Consider the following 19,491-nt stretch of genomic DNA (forward strand, 5'->3'; position numbering starts at 1 on the left):
GGGAGCGGGCGGCGATGGGAGCGGGCGGCGATGGGAGCGGGCGGCGAGGGGAGCGGGCGGCGAAGGGAGTGTAGAGATCCATATGGCTTTGAACCGGGCCTGTATGTATATGGGTACAACTGTTTAGACGTAACTGACTGGAGTTAATCACCCAGGGCAGCCTTGGTACCTCCACATCCATATAATTAGTATCAACATTATCTGCTGGCTGAGAGAGCAACAGGAAGAGAGAGACAGCGAGAGAGAGAGACAGCGAGAGGAGGACCTTCCAGGTATATTCCTCAGAAAAGAGAAATGCCCTGATTTGGGGGGGGGGGGGGGAGTTCTCAAGGGAGGGGCCACGCATCAGGCTGTGAGCACATAGCCAGCCTTCAGACCATTCAGCATGTAACCAAACCCAGAAGGCATTCATCGGTGCTGGAAAAATGCCAGGTAACCAGAGCCGGCACCACCCACAGAGCCGGGCCCCTGCGTGACAGGGCTGAAAGGACTGGGCCAGGCCGGGCTGCATTGGGCTGCCTGTTTCTCATTCAGCATCCCCAGTAATCACGTCACGGGGCCTGGCGTTCACAGCGGCTTTCTCAGAGCCACGTCTCTGATCTCATTTCAGAACAGAGCCGACAGCTGGCGGTTCTCACGACGGGGGGGCTGTCCGGAAAAAACACGGAAAATGTCGGAAGAGATGTGCCAGTTACATCGTCACAAATCTGTGGCACGCCGCTGACCGGCAGGAGGGAGCGAATCAAAACCAATGAGACAGACGCTGCTTTGTGACAGACGGTAAGGCCGACATGTGGGGAAGCCAGCGAGCCAGAGGAATTAACAGAACATCTCTACAGAGCTACAGACAGACAGGCACAGACAGATATGTACAGAGAGACAGACAGAGATAATCACAGACAAGCAGGTACAGACAGACACTATGGAGAGGGTGTGGGGAAGCCAGGGAGACCGAATAAAACAGGCAGGTTCAAACACACAGGTACAGACAGACAGTCAGACATATAGGTACAAACAGTCAAGCAGAAAGGTATAGAGAGACAGTCAGACAGGTACAGACACAGTCAGACAGACAGGTACAGACAGAGAGTCAAGCAGAAAGAGAGAGATACAGAGAGTCAGACAAACAGACTTAGACATAAAGAGAGACAGGTGGACGCACCAATGATGCTGAGCGTGAAGTTGTTGCTGCTGCACACTTGCCCGGCGGCGTTCTTGCCGCAGCAGGAGTAGACACCGTTGTCATCGGGGCTGGCACTGCTCAACATCAGTGTGCGCTCCTTATTGTTGACCAGGTGGTGGCGCTCTGGCAGCTTGCTGCCGTCCTTAAACCACAGGCATGTGGGCCTGCAGTCAGGGGTAATGGGACAGTCTTAATCATGGCAGCCTGACTAAGGACTCCAACCAGCAACTTTAAGACCCAGGGACTTGTTGTTGTACCCTAGAGTATGTCAATTAACTAAAAAAACCCATCAATGAAATGAATTGTATAAATAGGTAGAAATTTTGGCATCTGATGTATTTGGTGTCGGTGTGTCTTACCGGGGGTGTCCGTCAATATGGCACCGCAACGTGACTGGGGCAGAGCTCTCTATCTCGGCCTCTGTGGCTGGCTCTAGCAGGGTCACACTCCCACTCTCCAGCCCTGGAAAGATGAAGAGAGAAAGAGAGAGAGTGAGTGCACAACTAGTTATCTGTGCTATCTCAGAATCAGTTGTCGATGCAGTAATACACACAGCAAGCCACTGCAGTGTTACAGGGCAATGTAGGGGAACAGCGAGGTAGAAAGCAGGGACCTTACAGGCTATGAGTCGAAAGCTTCTTCACAAAAGACAAAACCAACAATCCCCCACCCTACGATCCTGAACATAACTTTGGGTCACCTCTGTCACCTCATTAAGAACTTCCACCTCAACCTTCTGTCCCCAGTCACTGACAGCGCCGTTTGTGACACGACATGTCCTGTCTGCACCTCACAGAAGCACTGATATTAAGAAATTTACCCATTGATAATGAACACGTTCCTCTGCTTTAACACCTAATCAATGAGGGTTAGACCCCCCAGGGGCGAAATCTAAGTAGACTTCAGGACAGATGTACTCCAGTAAGTTGTGTTTGTAGCAGAGGATACTGCCAAGTACATACAGAGTTGGATTACATCTATTAGCAACCCTAAGAGCCTAACCCTAAACCTAACCCCTAACCCTGAGAGCCTAACCCTAAACCTAACCCCTAACCCTAAACCTAACCCTAGCTATAACTCTGACAGCGACCAAATGTCCTTATGCCGAAGCATTAAAAAAGAAATGCTTGCTGGGAGAGGAACTTGCGTGCGCTGTTGGGAAGGTTTCCATCCCAACTTGATCACGTGACATCGGTGGACCTGCAGAGTGCCCCCCCCAATCTTTCATCAAGATTTACAATTTAATGAGTGACACGCTGATCTAAGCACTGTTACCAGCTGATGAGAGAACAGTCTAAGTGTAAATCAGGGTGGGGGGTCTCAGGGTTTCCGACCTGTCAGCACCTCCCCGGAGGTCTCCACACCCAAGTGGCTCTCAAACATCAAACCCCCCGTTATGAGTGAGTTATTTCCTCTGTGGTTCTATAAACTCCCCTGCCTACCGTGTCCCAGGGAGGGGGTGTTAATGCCTGGCTCTCTCCCACACCCATTAAAACCTGAACCTGCCATTCATAATCCCCTGTTTTGTTACAGTGCGGTCACATACTTCGTATTAATATTTAATTTTAGCTTAACCGCAGTGAACATCTGCAGATTTCTTTCGTTCAGTCAATTAGGCGCAGAAGTTTCCGGAAGCCTGGACCGCAGTCATGTGGTCACTTTCGGATTTCCAGCTTTAAAGGAAACTAAAATCAAGAAACGCGAGGTTCTGCTTCTTGGTTCTTTGCGGGTTTACGTGCCAGCTGATCTCAGGCCGTGCAGGGTCATTGGGTTAGGCACAGCCACAGAGCACTTTCTTGAACATTACTTAGGAAAAAGTGCTATGATATGTTACATTTGACAACCTGAAAAACACGGTTCAGAAAGCCAAGATATAGTGATCCAAAGGTTGGTGGTTCAAATCCCATAGTTGGCAAAATGATGTCACCACTGGGCCCCTGAGCAGCCATTAACCTCCTGTTGCTCCAGCAACTGTGTGACCCTGCTTTCTCAAAAATGTACATTGCTTTGGATAAATAAATAGTAAATAACCGTAACTGACTGAGATCACCTGAAATTAAACAGGCATGTAAAAAGGCATCTACTTTGAGTCACCACTTATCCAAGAGAATCATTAGTTAAACATGATAAACATGATGGTCCCCGGCACCAAGTTTCAGTGCCATCGGTGATGGCGGCACGGTCCGATTCTAATGGTGAGCTTCAATATTCACGGCTGCACCTGGTGCTGACCCACAGTTCATGCCCAATCCACTCGGGTCCTGTGTCTCAGGCTCTATTTTTATTATCACGATAAATCACTCCTTAATTACGGAACATGGAGATTTGACTTCATGGGTCATCTGGGGCAACTCTGACAAGGAGGCAGGGAAAAATAAATGAATTAAAAATATAAACTATTTCTTTTACGATTTAATGGTCCATATTAATGGGAAAAGAAACCTCAAAAAAGTGGCCAATTTATTCAGCACGGTGATGATATTTGCAGCTGGATATTTCAGTGCTCTTCTGGAATGTTCTGAAAGCTTCCAAAAGCTTGCCCTTCACCTTATGCCCCCACCATGGAAGTAACTGCATAGTGTAGCCCTACTGATGCGGATATGAACGCAGGCAAGCTGCCAAGATGCACATGTGCAGCTGGCTGCGCAGATGGACAGGTTTTCGCAGTCGCTCAATGAAGGCTCACCGTTGTCGGGGGCCTAGGCGGGGGTCCAGGGAGCCATGGTGTTTTGTCAGCTCACCTGAGACAGACACCAGACACCAGGGGGCGCTAAGCAGCGGATAGAAGCTCCCTCCCCAGAGGGGGTGCTGTGCTCCAGAGACACGGGCAGCGCCAACGACGGTGGAGCCATCAAAAAAGAAATAATAATAATAAAAAAAATAAGAGCGCGAGCGATGATAATTCAGTGGTAAATGACGACACAGCCGGGAGGGAAATTTCACTCTCCAAGGGCATCGACAAAGGGCTCTTTTAGAGCGTGGGAACAGGGGGAAAAGAAAGAAAAGAAAATTTCATAGATGTCAGGTAAACGTAGAGGGTAGAGAATGGAAAAAAATTAATTCAAGTTAAAAAAAAAAAAAAAAAAACCTACATGTTTGTTGCTGCCCAGAGAGACAGATAAAAACATGAAAGACATGTTGAAGGTATCTCAGAATGAGCGAATGCGTGACTTACGGCCTCATTCCATGCATGGAGACCCCTTTATAAGGCCCTTTTTAGGTCCCGGTCATATAATATTTATGTTTCATATGTTTTGTTTATATGAGAGTATGGAGCTCCTTCCGGCAGTTTCTAATAACCCACCCACTCTGCGCCACCAGCCCAGTGTAAACACGGCTAATCCCACAGGAGTAAACCAACTGGGATTGGGGGGTGGGGGTCACCCCTGCTTTACTGAGGTCTGGAGGCGTAGTGAACTCAACCCAGTGAATCCTTATGCTGGGGGGGGGGGGGGGGGGGTTGGCTGTAACCTCCTGAGACCCGACCTATTCATTTATGTCCATTGTAGTGGACATTGTATTTTTGCATTTATTTTTTCACTGATGTTGGGAAACGTATTTATTCTTGTTGTGCACTAAAGAGGACATGCTGTGAAATTAAAATAAGAATAGATTTGAAAAAATCTAAATTGTAAGATGTCTAATTTCCTCCAAAAACAAATAACCTACAATTGAAGGACACTCTTTTCCTTGGGTCTCAGGAGGATATGGCAGGACTATAATTATTAATAATAATTATTAATAATAATAGTAATTATTATTATTATTATTATTATTATATTCAGTTGATTATTAGCAGCACCATCTGCTACAACCACCACTCTGCACCCCGAGGACCATTAATAATAAACACAATATCAAGTCAACATGACAACTTACTGGAATCTAATAAACTATCATGGTTACAATACCCACAGGACCATTAATATCACACTATGGAGTCGACATGACAGCTTACCACCTATTACTACGGCCACCATTGCTCTGCTCTGTCAGCTACAACTCCATCTATCACTCCTCCCAACACCCCACCTACCGCTACCACCGTCAATGTGCCATATATCACTATAACACTTACTGCTATTTCCTTCAAGATTGATAAAGTATCCATCCATCCATCAGACCTCCTCCCGCCCATTTTCACCCGCACCTTCTTGCACAGCCCAGCAGTGAAGTGCTGCTTCACTAGGGGAGCACGGAGACGCTTACACTTGATGTTGAAGGAGGCGTTGTTGGAGCGCGCCTCCTCCCCGCCTGCCGCGTCCGCGGCCACGCACTGGAAGTTTCCGCTGTCGAGCCGGCGGTCCACGGCGGTGAACTTCAGGTTGCCGCCCTCCTGGAAGCGACGCTCAGTGTCGAGCACGGGCCTGCCGTCCAGCAGCCAGCGCAGACTCACCCCCGCGGGGGCGCTGACCTCGCAGCGCAGCATGGCGCTACGGCCGTGCAATGCATCCTGGGATTTGGGCTCCTTGGTGAAGTGGGTGGAGGCGGCCGTGTGTGCGACTGGAAAACAAGATACGGGGGGGGGGGTTAAAATAATCATCAGGTCAGACGCAAAAGATACCAAGGCTATTCTGCAGAGGAACATACCAGTGCTGACAGACAGCCTGATTCAGGCGCCTTTCCGAAGGACTTTTCATTCAGCCCTGCGGGGCTCAGAAGCTTACAGTGTGTGTGTGTGTGTGTGTGGGCGGAGGGGAGGCTTTTTGCTGCACCTACACACATTAATTTTTTTCAAACGCGAGTTTTCATGGCAGGACTGAAGAGAGAGCTCCCCCCCCTAGGGAGTAACAGAGTAACAGGACCATTGGACAGACAGATGCACCTTAATGCTTAGAGAGAAGCATGCGCATGTGCGGCTCGGTGAATCTGGCTATAACAGCGATCCGTCCCTGTTCAAGGGTACAACAGCGATCCGTCCCTGTTCAAGGGTACAACAGCGACCCCTCCAGCCTCTGCAAATCTCCAACCAAAGCTGGAGAAGGTCCAGGACAGGGACCAGGAATGGATCGATAAGCACTTATGTGATCTTTATAGCGTGCAGCCTGTGAGGCTACCATATAGTATAATGGCAGCTGTTAACCTGAAAGCCTTCTCTTAAAGACATGGTGCTCTGAAAGCAGCACAGAAGTGGGGGGGGGGGCAAAACTAAGATCATAGTGGCCTGAAAGGAACTTTGAGGAGTATTGGGAGTGGGGGGGCATCGGCTGCTTAGAATTTAGTGATTAATTGTCATTGTTGACACACCTCAGCACTGTGCACAATGACGAAGTGTTTTCTCTGCATTTATCCCACATGTGACAATGTGACATAGCAGGGGGCAGCTAATTCAGCACCCGGGGAGCAGCGCTTGGGGGCGGTACCTTGCTCAGGGTACCTCAGTGGTACTTTGCTGGTTGGGGATTCGAACCTGCAATCTTTCAATTACAAGTGTGCTTCCCTAACCATTAAGCCACCACTGCCCAGTGCTCCTTGAGGTACTGGAATGACCCCCCCCCCCCCCAACACATCATCCTACCCACTGTGGCGCTTGTGATGGTGACCGTGGGACAGCCATCAATCATGGCTTGGACTGGGTATGAGTGGCTGTGCAGTGAGATAACCCCCCCCAAATGGCCAAGATTTCATTGGCACGGGAACATCTTTATAGATGAGCTACAGGTCTAAGGACAGCGATGATGTAATGCTCCAACTGGACCACCACCAATGTCACTGTCAGCCTATTCTGGACGTGCTCATGGTAGAGACACGATTCAAGCTCTTGCCCTGCGAGACAATAGAGATCGAAACCGAGGTGATGTCACTGAAATGCCCTGTTATTCCAGGAAACCTAAAACACAAAAAGCGACATTCTCTCTTAAGCATGAGGCTCACACCTTAATACACAGCAGTTGGGTAATTACAGCAGATTCCTGCGGCGACAGGAGAATTCCAGGTTAAACTCAACTTACTGTTACAGAAAAAAAAAATTCAGAAAGAAGCTGAGAAATGAGGCGGAGTGGTGATGACAAGCGGCCAGGGGAAAGGGTGTGGCTCAGTGGGTTGGGACACCATGCCTATAATCAGAAGGTTGCTGGTTCAAATCCCAGGGTTGGCAGAGTGATTACACCGTTGGGCCCTTGAGCGAGGCCCTTAATCCCCAAGTGCTCCTGGCACTGCCTTAAAAACGACAAAAAAATGTACGGTACCAATCAAAAATTTGGACACACCAAGCTGCCTAAAAAGGAGAATGATAGTATCTCCACTGGCTACCTGACCTAAACACAGTAGAAATGGTTTTGGAGAACCAGATAGTGGCTCAGAACATATGTGGGACCTGCTTCAGGACAGCTGGAAAAGCATCCCAGCTCATGAAAGTGGTGTAGAAGAGCCTGTAAGGTCAGCCAGTGCCTGGAGCAATTGGGGTTAAGGGCCTTGCTCAAGGGCCCAATAGTGGGATGAGTCTGCTGACCATGGGATTTGAACTGGTAACCTTTTTATTAGTTTAATACTAATAAAGTGCATAATTCCATATATGTTATTTTGTTTCAGTGTCTTGAATATAGAGTATAGTACAAATAACCCCCCCCCAGCCCACCATCGCCATTACAGCAGGAAATGTGCAGCACTCTGCCTGCATTTGTTCCATAGGTAAAGTAACGGAAAGATGGCCGTCAGCCATAAAGGCATTAACAGAGCCCCATCAGCGCGGTGTCCGGGCTCATCGGGAAGGTTTCCGATGGCGACCAATGCACATCCTGCCGCCCAATTGGAGACGGGAAGCCCGGGCGGGAATCCCGGGAAAGCAGAACACAACCACTGCGGTTTAAAAGCTCGGAACCAAGACATGGGGGGGACAGAGGGGGTTGGACGACCTGGGGGAATCAGTCAAGTGGGCAGTGCTAGGTTAGGTTTCATTTGCAGGAGGAATGCTGTTATTGGATCCTTCAGGACTGCAGTTTAGGGGGTGGAGCTGTCAATTGGAACGTCACTTTTGATTGGACCACTTGCTTCGCAATTAGCCCTGTCATCTTTTAATGTCATCTCCGTTTTGTGTAGAGACGGTTCCTTTGAGGCTCACCAGGAGAGCACAAGATCATGGGCCATGGACCGTGGAGTCCAGAGTGGCTCAGAACTTAATCTGGGTCACTGTGTGGCTGAGTCATCCTTACAGCGACTGAGCTGAATCGGTGCAACTCAGCACAAAGTAACCTTTGAGTTTCTTATCAGGGTCTGACACAGGAACAGGACATGTCAACTTAATCATTTGTGTCGCCATCGTGTTAAGTCAGCAGCCAAGGTGGAAAGTCAAGTCTAACTAGTACTTAAACCGTTAAGAGTCAGGCAGCTCAAGTCATCATAGGTTTACTCAAGAGGCAAGAGTCACTTTGCTCTTCCTCTACAGCAGATCCGGCCTGTGAGACAGTTTTTTATGGCCTGTTATATTATACACATATAGTTGAAGTAACTTGTGACATTCTGGAATCGGTCAAATGGCCCAACTGGGAGAAGAGCTCCTAGCCAGCGGCCTCCAGGTGAGATTGAGACCCTTTTTTCTGACAGCTGTAAGAACGGGACGGATGCCTTAGTGAAGCTTTAGTGAAAAGCAGTGAAGTGCTTAGTGAAAAGGAGACTGAGAATTCACGGTGGCGATGGGCCATACGAGGAGGACAGAGGGGCCCCTGTCCAAGGCTTTACCATTGCCCTGGCAATGGATCATGGAGGATGGAGGCAATTCGTATGGCAAACCTGCGAGGGCATTAACTGAGCGTGCGGAGCAAGGGACGGAGAACCGAGGACGTCCGGAGAACAGGTCTGACGGGGCCATGGATGCGGCCCAAGACAAACAGCGGGCATCTCGCCGCGCCGTCCTCTTCAGCAGCCAGTCCTCTTGGGACACGGCCAACTTCTTACTTACCCGCTTTTATAAATCTTTATGCAAACACAGAATCCTAGACCTGCAGCACAAGTGCTAAGAGACATCTAAGCGTAAAGACAGAGGCGCCATCATTTATCACATGAACTGACATCCACGGTCTTTGAAGAGAAGACTCCATTTGTTCTGGGACTCCAGCAGATCACGAAACGGCCAGATTACTCAATGCGTTTCCTCCATATGATTCCACATAACTCTGCAGCTATTTGTCTGGGGGGGCCGGCTGGTTTATGTAACCATGCATGGAGTCACTCATCCCACATGACCCTACCTCACCCCAGGAGCTGAAGACGGGCCAAGACGCGTCCCCCTCCTGTGTCAAAGAAAGTGGTGCCACAAGATTGTCAGAGCTGGGGGGGGTGGGGGGGTGGGTGCGGTTTCTCTGGCAGCATAGACATACCTGCTGCCATAAAAAAGTACGACTGTACTGGATGCAAAACGTTCCCTTTCCCTGTGCTCGTTCTTATCTGGATCTCCGATCTCTGTGCGGCTCACAGAAGGAGGGAGACAAAACTAACAAAAGGGGCCCAGGCCAACGGTAAGGCGTCAACCACATCCGGGGGTGGGGGTAGGGTGGGGCGTCCCGTATAAAAACAACCCCTGTAGCGTGAGCCGAGCATGATCCGACACTCAAGAATATGAGCCAACAAACCCTGTGTGTGACTTGGGCTCGAACCCAAGATGGCATCTGCACGCATTTGTTGGGCAGAGGATCAGAGAGACCAAAAAACTGCCACAATATGACAGTCACAGCTGGGGACAGAGGGGACCAGAAGGAGTTTAGTGATGTGACAGCATTGTGAGGGAGGGTCACTGCATCGTTATGCCTGGAATTAGGTACAGGGGGCTTCAGGCTTTCATATCGAGCGAGCTCTGCTACACGGAGCATTTACAGACGCTTTTACACGGCTGGCCTCTCACCGGAGCCGCTCTCATTTGCTACAGCTCCGCCTCTGGGACAGCTGCACCGGTCCAGGCTGCAAGGAGGCTGCGGATCACAGAGGATCCATCTCAGCAAGTGGCCACCAGCCGAGCGATAAACTGCAGGAAAAGCGGCACTTCTCCAGCAGCCTGATGTGCCTCTATGCATTAACGAGTTTAATGATGTTATCTAATTAATCCGTCACTGGGAATTGGACTCGCAAAGTGGAAAAGCCTAAAGTGTTGGAATGTTTTCACATGTGATATTCCACTCCGGTGATCACTATGGTAACCGGCTGTGACCATCCACCCTGTAGGGACTGAATGGGTCGGTAAGGGAAGGTGGGTTAGGGGTTATGGTTAATGGTTAGGCTTAGTCAGGGAGCTAACTGCGGTGGGCACAGGACACCAAGCAGGACCCCACAAGGGCAATAAACAATAAAGCGACAAGTGGATAAACAACTTAATGTAACTGCCAGATCTGCCCTCCATTTCTCCATCTGATACCCTGATGGCGGAGGCAAGGAACGTGGAAACGCTGACAATCCCACACAAAGCCGAACTCACTGCCATCCCTGCCAAGCAGAGAGCCTGCGCTGTGGGTGACAGCTCCCTCCCACCCCTTGGAAACATGTCCACATACAGATGGCAGACAGAGGTGGACTTCCTGTCTGAAAGGAACTGGGCACTGAGCAATGACACACTGGGTACTGCCCAATAGCCACTAATGACCTTTCCAACAAGTGCGCTGACCCAGCAAAAAGACTGCAATGTAAGTGTAATAAGGCTGATAGTATGAGAGAGGACAAGAGAGAATGAGGGAGGATGAGAGAAGAATGATGGGGGACAAGGGAGAGCAAGAGAGAAAGAGGAGGGATAAAGGAGAGTGAGAGGATGAGGGAAAATGAGGAGGGACGAGAGAGGACGAGAGATTGAGGGAGGAAGAGGGCGAATGGGAGGATGAGAGAATAAGATAACAAATGAGAAAAAGGGAGAAAGAGAGAGGAAGACGGAGAACAAGGGAGGTCAACAAAGGACAAGGGAGAATGAGGGAGGACAAGGGAAGGAGAGAGGGAATGAGGGAGGATGAGGGAGTACACGAGAATGAGGGAGGACCAGGGCAGACAAGAGAAAAACGAGGGAGGAACAATGGAAATGAGGGAGAATAAATGAGGAAAAGAGAGTAAGGAAAGGTAAAGGAAGTAGAGAGAAAATGAAGGAGGGCAAGGATGAGGAAGAATGAGGGAAGACAAGGGAGAATGAGGGAATGAGGAAGGACGAGGGAGGAAAGGAGCTTTCTGCAAACTCCCGGTCCCGATTCTCTGCTGTCAATCAGCCTCACTGGGAGACTGTAAACTGCAAACTCACAGATTGAAATTTGCGATGCATAACTGAAGTCATCCGCCATTTACCCCATTATTAGGGAGTATCAGGGTAATGATTTCACCAGCAGCCTCTCTGTACATCCCACCTGTGCCCAACACACACATCTAGGACTTCTACCTTGCAGAACATATTTTAATTAGGCATTAACATATAATTAACCCCCTTAGCTCAGTGTGGAGAACACTGTCATTGGTCACAGCCAGAGGGCGGTCTGTTTATGCAGCGGAGCGTCCATCCCCGCTAACGAGGGCCCTGGGGGGAGCTGTGCCATTTCTAAAACCCCGTCCATGAAAATGAAGCTGCAAAGCCAACGCTCCCTGCCAAAGACAGGACATGGGAGACAAGAGGTGGGGGGGCTTCCATTCATACCATGGTTTCCAGGAACACAGGGGGCGGGTGAGTTAATCTCAGTCCACACTCCTCCGCTAATGAGGACCGGAGAGGGGAAGCCGTTCTGAAAGGCCCAGACCGGGTGGGGTGGGACGACACAGAACCATTCCTCTCCTAATGGCCCTACATCCGCCCTAAAAGCCCTTAATGAATATTTGATAGACCCCCCCCACAGAGCCCGTGACACTTATCAGTCACAATTAACTGCACAGCAGGAAGGGAAACGGCCCAAAATGGCTCATTATCAGCAGCCAATCACGCTCGGCGGCACCTCAAATGGGGCCCGTGACCCGGAAAATAAAAACGACCACAAGCTATGAGCCAGGAGGCCTGGAGGTTGAAGCCCAGCAGCAATAAATGGTCGAGGCTGTGTGACACCGTTCACATGGGGGGAGGGGATGCTGAAGACCCAGTCAGCCCAGCGGCCAAATCCAGTGTGTGCCATCCGCCCTGGGCGCTGGTGCCTGAAGACAGCCCCCTCCAGCTGGGGGGGCTGGGTACATGTTCTGCCCAGGGTAAAGATGTTTTACATTTAAAAGAGCAGCGAGAGAGGTCAAGGCCCAAGGCTGGCACAAAAGAGACTGACAAAAAAAAAGATATTCTGGACTGGGGGCAGAAAAGCTGTGGATGCAATTTCAGCACAGCACAAGGCCACGGGCACTGGGTGGGGGGGGGGGGGGATGTCTCGATTTTTTTTTTCAAGCGATGCATGATTTCAATTTCATTTTGTTGAGCCTTTGGTTTTTAAACGTCGCTACCATCCCATGGGGCATTTCTGCCCCGACTGCTGGAATAGATTCGTCATGCTGTGATTTTTAGTCGCAGTTGAGTCTCTACAAGATTTCTCCGACATCCAACCCTTGTAATCGCCATTTTTGTTACAAGCTCATCTGGATGAGAACCATGCTGGCGGAAAGCTTTTTGTGCATGGTGCAGCTATGCGGCGGTCTGCGGCGGTCTGTGGCCTGTGGAGGTTTACATTCTTGCCAGCCCTTTACATCAGCTTCAAGGTTTACTTAGATTTTATGGCAGGAATTATATGATGAGAAATGAACTCCATCACCTAATGAGGTCACACCGCACTGCTGAATTTTAAAATCCGCGCACACTGCGGATTATGACAGTATATCACCGTAGAGGCTCTCTGTCCTCTCTCTCTTTGACCTGCAAGGGGGGAGAAGATCAGAGGTCACCCCCACACCGCCACCCGTACCTAAGGCCTGTCGACAAAGCCAGCCCGGACCTCCCTGCTTGCGCTCGTGCGGGGAGGAAAAATAGATGCGCATTTCTCACACCAGAGAGAAGGGAGCTGGAAGCCTGAGACAAGAAATTCTTAGTGGAGGTGGATTGTTCCGGAGCTTTGAGGACAAAAACGAGTGAAACCAATTTAGTGAAGGACTGAGCTTTAGGGGAGGTATGCAAGTACACACACACACACACACACACACACACACACTTATATTCCTATCTTTGTGCACCCTGAATCACTTATTGTAATTCAAGCTTTCTAACCCCATTCTATCAGAACTAAAACCCAACAGAAGCTCAATAACAGCTTTTAATTTTTGCATGTTTGCGCGTGTGGGTGTCTGTTGAAATGCAGATGGAACAAAGGTTTCCTAAGTCCATCCTAACAAGCGAGAAGGCTTTATAATTACACACGTTTGTAATTATATCTTTGTGGGGACTCTCCATTCATTTCTATAGGGAATACTCTTATCAAAACATTACGACCTTAAGCCCTACCCAGCCCTAATCTTAACCATAAGTAACCAAACAAAATGAGGTTTTTTGAGTGAATTCACAGATCTTTGTGGGGACCTGTAAAATTTGGTCCCCACAATGTATACATGACCAAAGACACACAGATGCATGACCAGCACACACACACGCAGCACACACGCAACACACACAGCACACACGCAGCACACACACACGCAGCACGCACACACACACACACGCAGCACGTACACACACACACACACACACACACACACACACACACACACTCCCCATCTCCATATCCAAATCTCCACCACAGCACCAAGCCGAGTCGGCTCGTTTTCCGCTGCACTAATTAAGCCCGCAGAGAATGATCGCGGTCCGTCTAGAACCTCACTTCTGTGGCTCATTTCTCACGTTGATCGAGTTTCTGTAAATCACCCCCCCCAAAAAAAAACCCCAAACCCCAAAAGTCTGGACCTCCTGGTTGGGGTGGTTGGCTGGCGTAATTCATAAGTAATTATCCACGGCACAGCCTCAGAAAGGACAGTGTGAGCGAGCGTCGCTAACCAGCCGGGACTGACAGGCAGGATGCCCCCCCCCCGCCTCCCCATCCCACCCCCAATGGCGGCCTGCTCAAAAGCGGGAGACAATCCCCCGGCATGGGGTGTCCCAGTCCAAAAATGGGCAAAGAAATCCTACTCACACCGACCCCCCCACAGCTGGTCTTTAGCAATCAACGTGCCCCGCCCCCCATAAGCCTTCCCTACTCGCTTTTCTTCTCTCTCAGGACCCCTGAAGGAAGCACCGGGTGCTAATTTTTGGGGGCTCGTTAAGGATGACTCCCGAAGAGGATGAGAGTGCAGCTGCTGTCAGGAAGACCCCCCCCACCGTGATGGCTGCCAATTACCCGTCACCTGCTACACAAAGCCTCCATCCCCTTTATGAAGAGCGGTGAAGCCACAGGGGCCGGTGGTGGCCTGTCCCCCTCCCAGCCCCTCCACTAACCGTGATCATCATTATCGCTCCCTCCATTGCTTTCTGGGTCTCCAGTACTTTATGGGTTCAAGGCCCTGTGCTCTCACCTATATGTATACGTTTGTCTGTGTCTCTAACGGAGAAGCATGATGGGATATCTGAACACAACCCAATTTCCCGACAATGGTGAATAAAGTACCAACTTCTTTATTCAATGCTAGATCGGTCAAAGCATGAAGGCTGTTGGTTGAAACTTTACTGCTTTGGCACGCTTGAGAACAGTCACAGTGAACATACATTTAAGTAAGGGCAAAATCGCACATCTCGATAAATAAATAACTCATTCAGCAGCCAGATGGCGGAATGGCATGGTGACACTTCGACCACTCAAGCAGAGATTTAGGATCCTGACCAGACGCTAATGAGCCGTTAGGCTAAGGCGTCACGGCTGGGACGGAGCGAGGAGGTGTGTCTTCTCGCCAAGGCGTCACGGCTGTGACGGAGCGAGGAGGTGTGTCTTCTCGCCAAGGCGTCACGGCTGTGACGGAGCGAGGAGGTGTCTCTTCTCGCCAAGGCGTCACGGCTGGGACGGAGCGAGGAGGTGTCTCTTCTCGCCAAGGCGTCACGGCTGGGACGGAGCGAGGAGGTGGACCACGAGCTGACACCAGCGCACCCAGAACATCCAGTAGGGGGCGCGACATGAGGATTCTTGTTTATGTCGGCCACAGACGGTGGCATCGGGGAATGAGGAGAGCCATCAGGCAGGCGGGGGCCAGAGCGTCACAAGACGTGGCCTAGGTGTCACCCAGCGATGGGTCAGACCCTAGGAGGAAACTCGCAGATTGGTCAGGCTTCCGGCCTCAGAAGGAGTCCTGGGGAGTTCCTGTCAACCCCCCCCCCCCCCTCGTCAATCCTGTACAGCTCTGTGGGCAAGAAGCAAGTGGAGGGTATTAATCAACCGACGTGAGACACTGACAGCAAGAGAATAACGCACCTCAGGGACCTGCCCCCCCCACCCTCCCCCCACAGATTTACACAGGCTCCCCTGTGTAAACCCCCCCCAATCTCTCATTTCCTTGGGTATCCCAGTCAGGAAACACCGTGCACCAAACAGGCCAGAGCACCTGCAAGTAAATCGATCACCCGACATCAACAGAGACGGAGAAAAAAGCCACAAATCAATTATCCTGTGACCTTTGGCGTGGTGAAGCCCCGCCCCCCGACCTTAACAGAGAGGTCAGCTGTGACCTTTGGCGTGGTGAAGCCCCGCCCCCCGACCTTAACAGAGAGGTCAGCTGTCGATTTGACAGACAGCAGCAGCTATGGGCAGATTAAGATGCACAGGTGAGGAATCTCTCTCTCTCTCTCTCTCTCTCTCTCTCTCTCTCTCTCTCCCCGCACCCCCTCCTCTGCGCCTTGGGGGGGGGATGTTTGAGAGGAGCTGATGGGTGCTGGCAGCTGCTGCAGGAATGACACGTTCCGGAAGGTTCGAGCCAAGTTTTTGAGGAAGGCCCCATGGGGGGGGGGGGGGGGGGGGGCACTACAGAGGCCATCACACAAGAGGTGCTGATATACAGATCTGCCCACCTGTCCCGTTAAAGTGGAAAAACACAACCTTTAAAAATATAAAACTACAGTAGTAATGACAGCAGAATCCCTGCTCTTTGTTCCTGCAGGATGAGAGACGGCAGAGATTCGTTGAGGGATCTGAGCTTTAAATGGAGCACAAGCGGCACGTTTCTGGTCTCCAGGAGGAGCCTGCTTCAGGTGCACATGAATTGGGGGCGGGGTGGGGGGGTGTATTTCAGAGAGTCTCCTGTTTCAGGGGTTGGGGGGCGGGTATCCTCTTCTACATCAAAGTCTCCCCGTCACTGATTTACGGCTTTACTTATCTTTTTTTTGGGGGGGGGGGGGGGGGTTTCTTTTCTAAACGCAACATGAACGAGAGAGACGCCCACAAATCTGTCCCCACTGTGGTATCATTTTCTCCTGCCCCCCCCCCCCCCCCCAGGCAGGTTAAAGGCAGATGTTAATCACAGGATTCACTCTGTGTCTGTTGGTTAATAAACCCCAGGGATGTTCAGACCCCCCCCCCCCCAGTCTCCCACCAAAGGTGGAAGTCGTAGTAGGGGTGGGTCTGAAATCCAAGAAATTTGAATGACAGGTGGGGGGGGGTACGTGAATCACCTTCAACACAATTAAAAATGAAATGAAAAATTTATCCCCCACCTCGGGGACATCTTGCATGATGAGCAAAGGTACGGATGGATGCAGAGCGCCCCCCCCCCACTCTTGGAGGGGTCAGCTACAGAGCCAGTCGCTGCCCTCCCGGGGGGGTTTTTACTGTGACGAGACGATCTCCAAGGTGACGGGAATCAATCAGCCGCGATTTTCAATCAATGCCACTAAATTACGGTGCGGTACAAGCAGAGCGCTTTAACAGGCTGGGGGTCTGTCACACGTCCCCCGACCCCCCCATCATTAAACGGGAGCGGGCACATGGTACCGGCATCTGGATCACCCTCACATTGGTACTACACCCCCCCATCCCCACCCCCACCCCACGCACCGTGCCACTTTGGCCAAATCAGGGCATCGATAATAAGGAAAAAATGATCTGTAATGGCAGCATTTATCATGACCTGAGAGATGAGTTCATAAAAAAAGAACCAATCAGAGACTATTAAAGGGACCAATGAGATGCATGAAAACAGAGCAGGCAGATCCCCGTCCCAGAACCTCCAAGACTGGGCCAGCTCTGGGATTCGGGGCTCTCGTCCGCAGTTTCAGTGCCGGCATTCCAGAGACAGGGTGGTGTGGAGACAAAAGGTATCATTCATGGCCGGGGGGGGGGGGGGGGGGGGCGCACAGAGGGGGGGGCGGTGGAAACGACTGCCAGCCATTACACGCTGGGGCCGGATCTCACCCTCTGAGCACCGACATCCCGGGGGGGTACAGACCGCGCTCAGGAGGGGATGAAGGTGCCCACCCCCCCATGGCATCCACAGGTCACGCTCTGTTTGCAGGTCTTACACAGAATCAGAACAGGGTTAGGACACTAATCCCAGGGTCGGCAAAGTGATGTCGCCGTTGGGCCCCTGAACTGGGCCCCTGAACTGGGCCCTAAGCCCAACTGCTCCGGCGGCTGTCTGATCTGCTTTCTCAAAAATGTATGTCGCTTGGGACTTAAGCATCTGCCAAATAGATTTGATGTAATTTAATAAGAATCATAATAAACAGGAGGCCATAAATGAATAAAAATAAACATGTACGAACCAGGTACAAAAAAACCAACTGTGGGACCAACCGATATTAAACGGTCAAACACTGCAGTCACACCACTGCTCTCAGATCAGCGTCCCTGGAGCCAATCCCCTCAAATGGGGGTGGCAGAGTGTTAACTGGGCCCGTGTCTTCTGACGATTTGGGGACGAGGAAGAGAGTTGGCTTGGAGGCCTCTGTGCACTGAGCGGCATGGTGGGGGGGGGTTGAGTGGTGCACTATGGGTAAAGATGGCTACATGCAGAGGGTGGAGGACGAAGCACGAGCCAGGTGTCAGGAACAGCAGCTCTCCACAGGGAGGGGCCTCCCACTCAGCCCCACATAAAGGAAAAGGAAATGCTAGCATTTCAAAGCGGCCTTAATTTTTTAAAGCAGGGTGTGGGTTTAATTCTTCCCTCTGAGATGGGAGATAATGCCAATGGCCTAAGGGAGGCACCATCAAAGGGACGGGGACATTACTGACGCCTCTATAGACTTAAATCCTCTTATTTTATGAAAATTTCTGTGCTTTGTTTTCACTTATTAAAAAAGGCCTGGTGGAGAAGGGCATGGGAGGGGCGAGGCAGGGGAGGGGCGAGGCAGGGGAGGGGCGAGGCAGGGGAGGGGCGAGGCAGTACCGCTGTAAACGACCCGCCGCTAGCTGGCCTGCTCCATGCACGCTCGGTAAGCCCGTGACGAGTCACATGACAGGCTTGCGGAACCTGGAACCGCCGCTACCCCACACTGTTCTGGTGGCTGACATTCTGGGAACCCGTCAGACCTGGAGCGCCCCCCCCCCCCCCCCCGACTGCCTGTTAAGAGTGACGGCAGAACGCCAGCGGCCACTACGGTATTATCCTAAGAGTCGGAGCCGTCTTTTGTGTCGGGGGGCTGACTTTGATGTATGGCTTGGGATGACTCCTGGCTGTACTGGGGGGGGGGGGGGGGTGTCACACAGGCCACAGTATGTTCTGAAGCATGTGGGGGGGTGAGGGCTGACAGGTTTCTGCTGTGAATTCCTCGCATTCGGCCATTTTACGGCTCCGTTCGTGACCTGAGACCCGCCTGGCGAGGTAATTGCCTCTCAACCCTCACATCAGCATCGAGGGGTTGCATCTTCCCGGTTGACAGCCCCTGTGACAGGATCTGTGTCTGGAGGGTTGTGAGTTCGAATCCCATATCTGACAGACAAAAACACAATGACCTCACCAGTCTAATTTCCGCTTGAAAGCTTCATCACAATCACAACAAATGGGTTCGATGCAGCTGGAATGCCAAGGCGTGGCTGGGATGTCGTTCCCTAGATGCCGGTCTTTCCCGAGATACCAGTCTTCCTGCTAAGGCAGCTTAAGCAAGTCAGATTTCTGGATCTTAGCTGGCTGGGAAATCAGCAAATAATACAGGAGCGTGACACCAGCCAGCAAAACCGCCTCAGGAGGTGGCGCCCTAGACGATCGCCTATGTCCAGCCCTGTTCGTTATGACAGGAGGTTCTGCTTTCCAGGCTAATTGTTGGGGCTTGGCGAACCCTTACCCCTCCCTCGCATATCCGCGAGCTTCAAACTGTGCGCCGTGGCAGCCAATCATCGAGGGCGTTCATTAATTACACAGGCAAAAACAAAACCTCTCAGCCAGCACTAGCATTTCCCCCGGCAATTAGCAGGGCACCCTTGGGGTCCTCACAAAGTCACCATGGCCGTACTCTTCCCTCCTTCTACTCACTAGAGCAGCGTCAT

General features: G+C 51.1%; 1 protein-coding gene across 1 annotated transcript in view; it reads right to left on the minus strand.

Moving 5' to 3' along the window:
* The window catches only part of ptk7b (protein tyrosine kinase 7b), a 55,643-nt gene that overhangs the window by 16,042 nt on the left and 20,110 nt on the right, over positions 1-19,491 (minus strand). Inside the window, exons 2-4 of the mRNA XM_023796370.2 lie at positions 5,393-5,686; positions 1,543-1,645; positions 1,163-1,347 (exon numbers count right to left, since the gene is read on the minus strand). Coding sequence (XP_023652138.2) covers positions 1,163-1,347; positions 1,543-1,645; positions 5,393-5,686 — 582 coding nt within the window. The remainder of the gene's footprint in view (positions 1-1,162; positions 1,348-1,542; positions 1,646-5,392; positions 5,687-19,491) is intronic.

This window comes from Paramormyrops kingsleyae, chromosome 3 (assembly GCF_048594095.1).
Source record: "Paramormyrops kingsleyae isolate MSU_618 chromosome 3, PKINGS_0.4, whole genome shotgun sequence".
NCBI classification, from domain to species: Eukaryota; Metazoa; Chordata; class Actinopteri; order Osteoglossiformes; family Mormyridae; genus Paramormyrops; species Paramormyrops kingsleyae.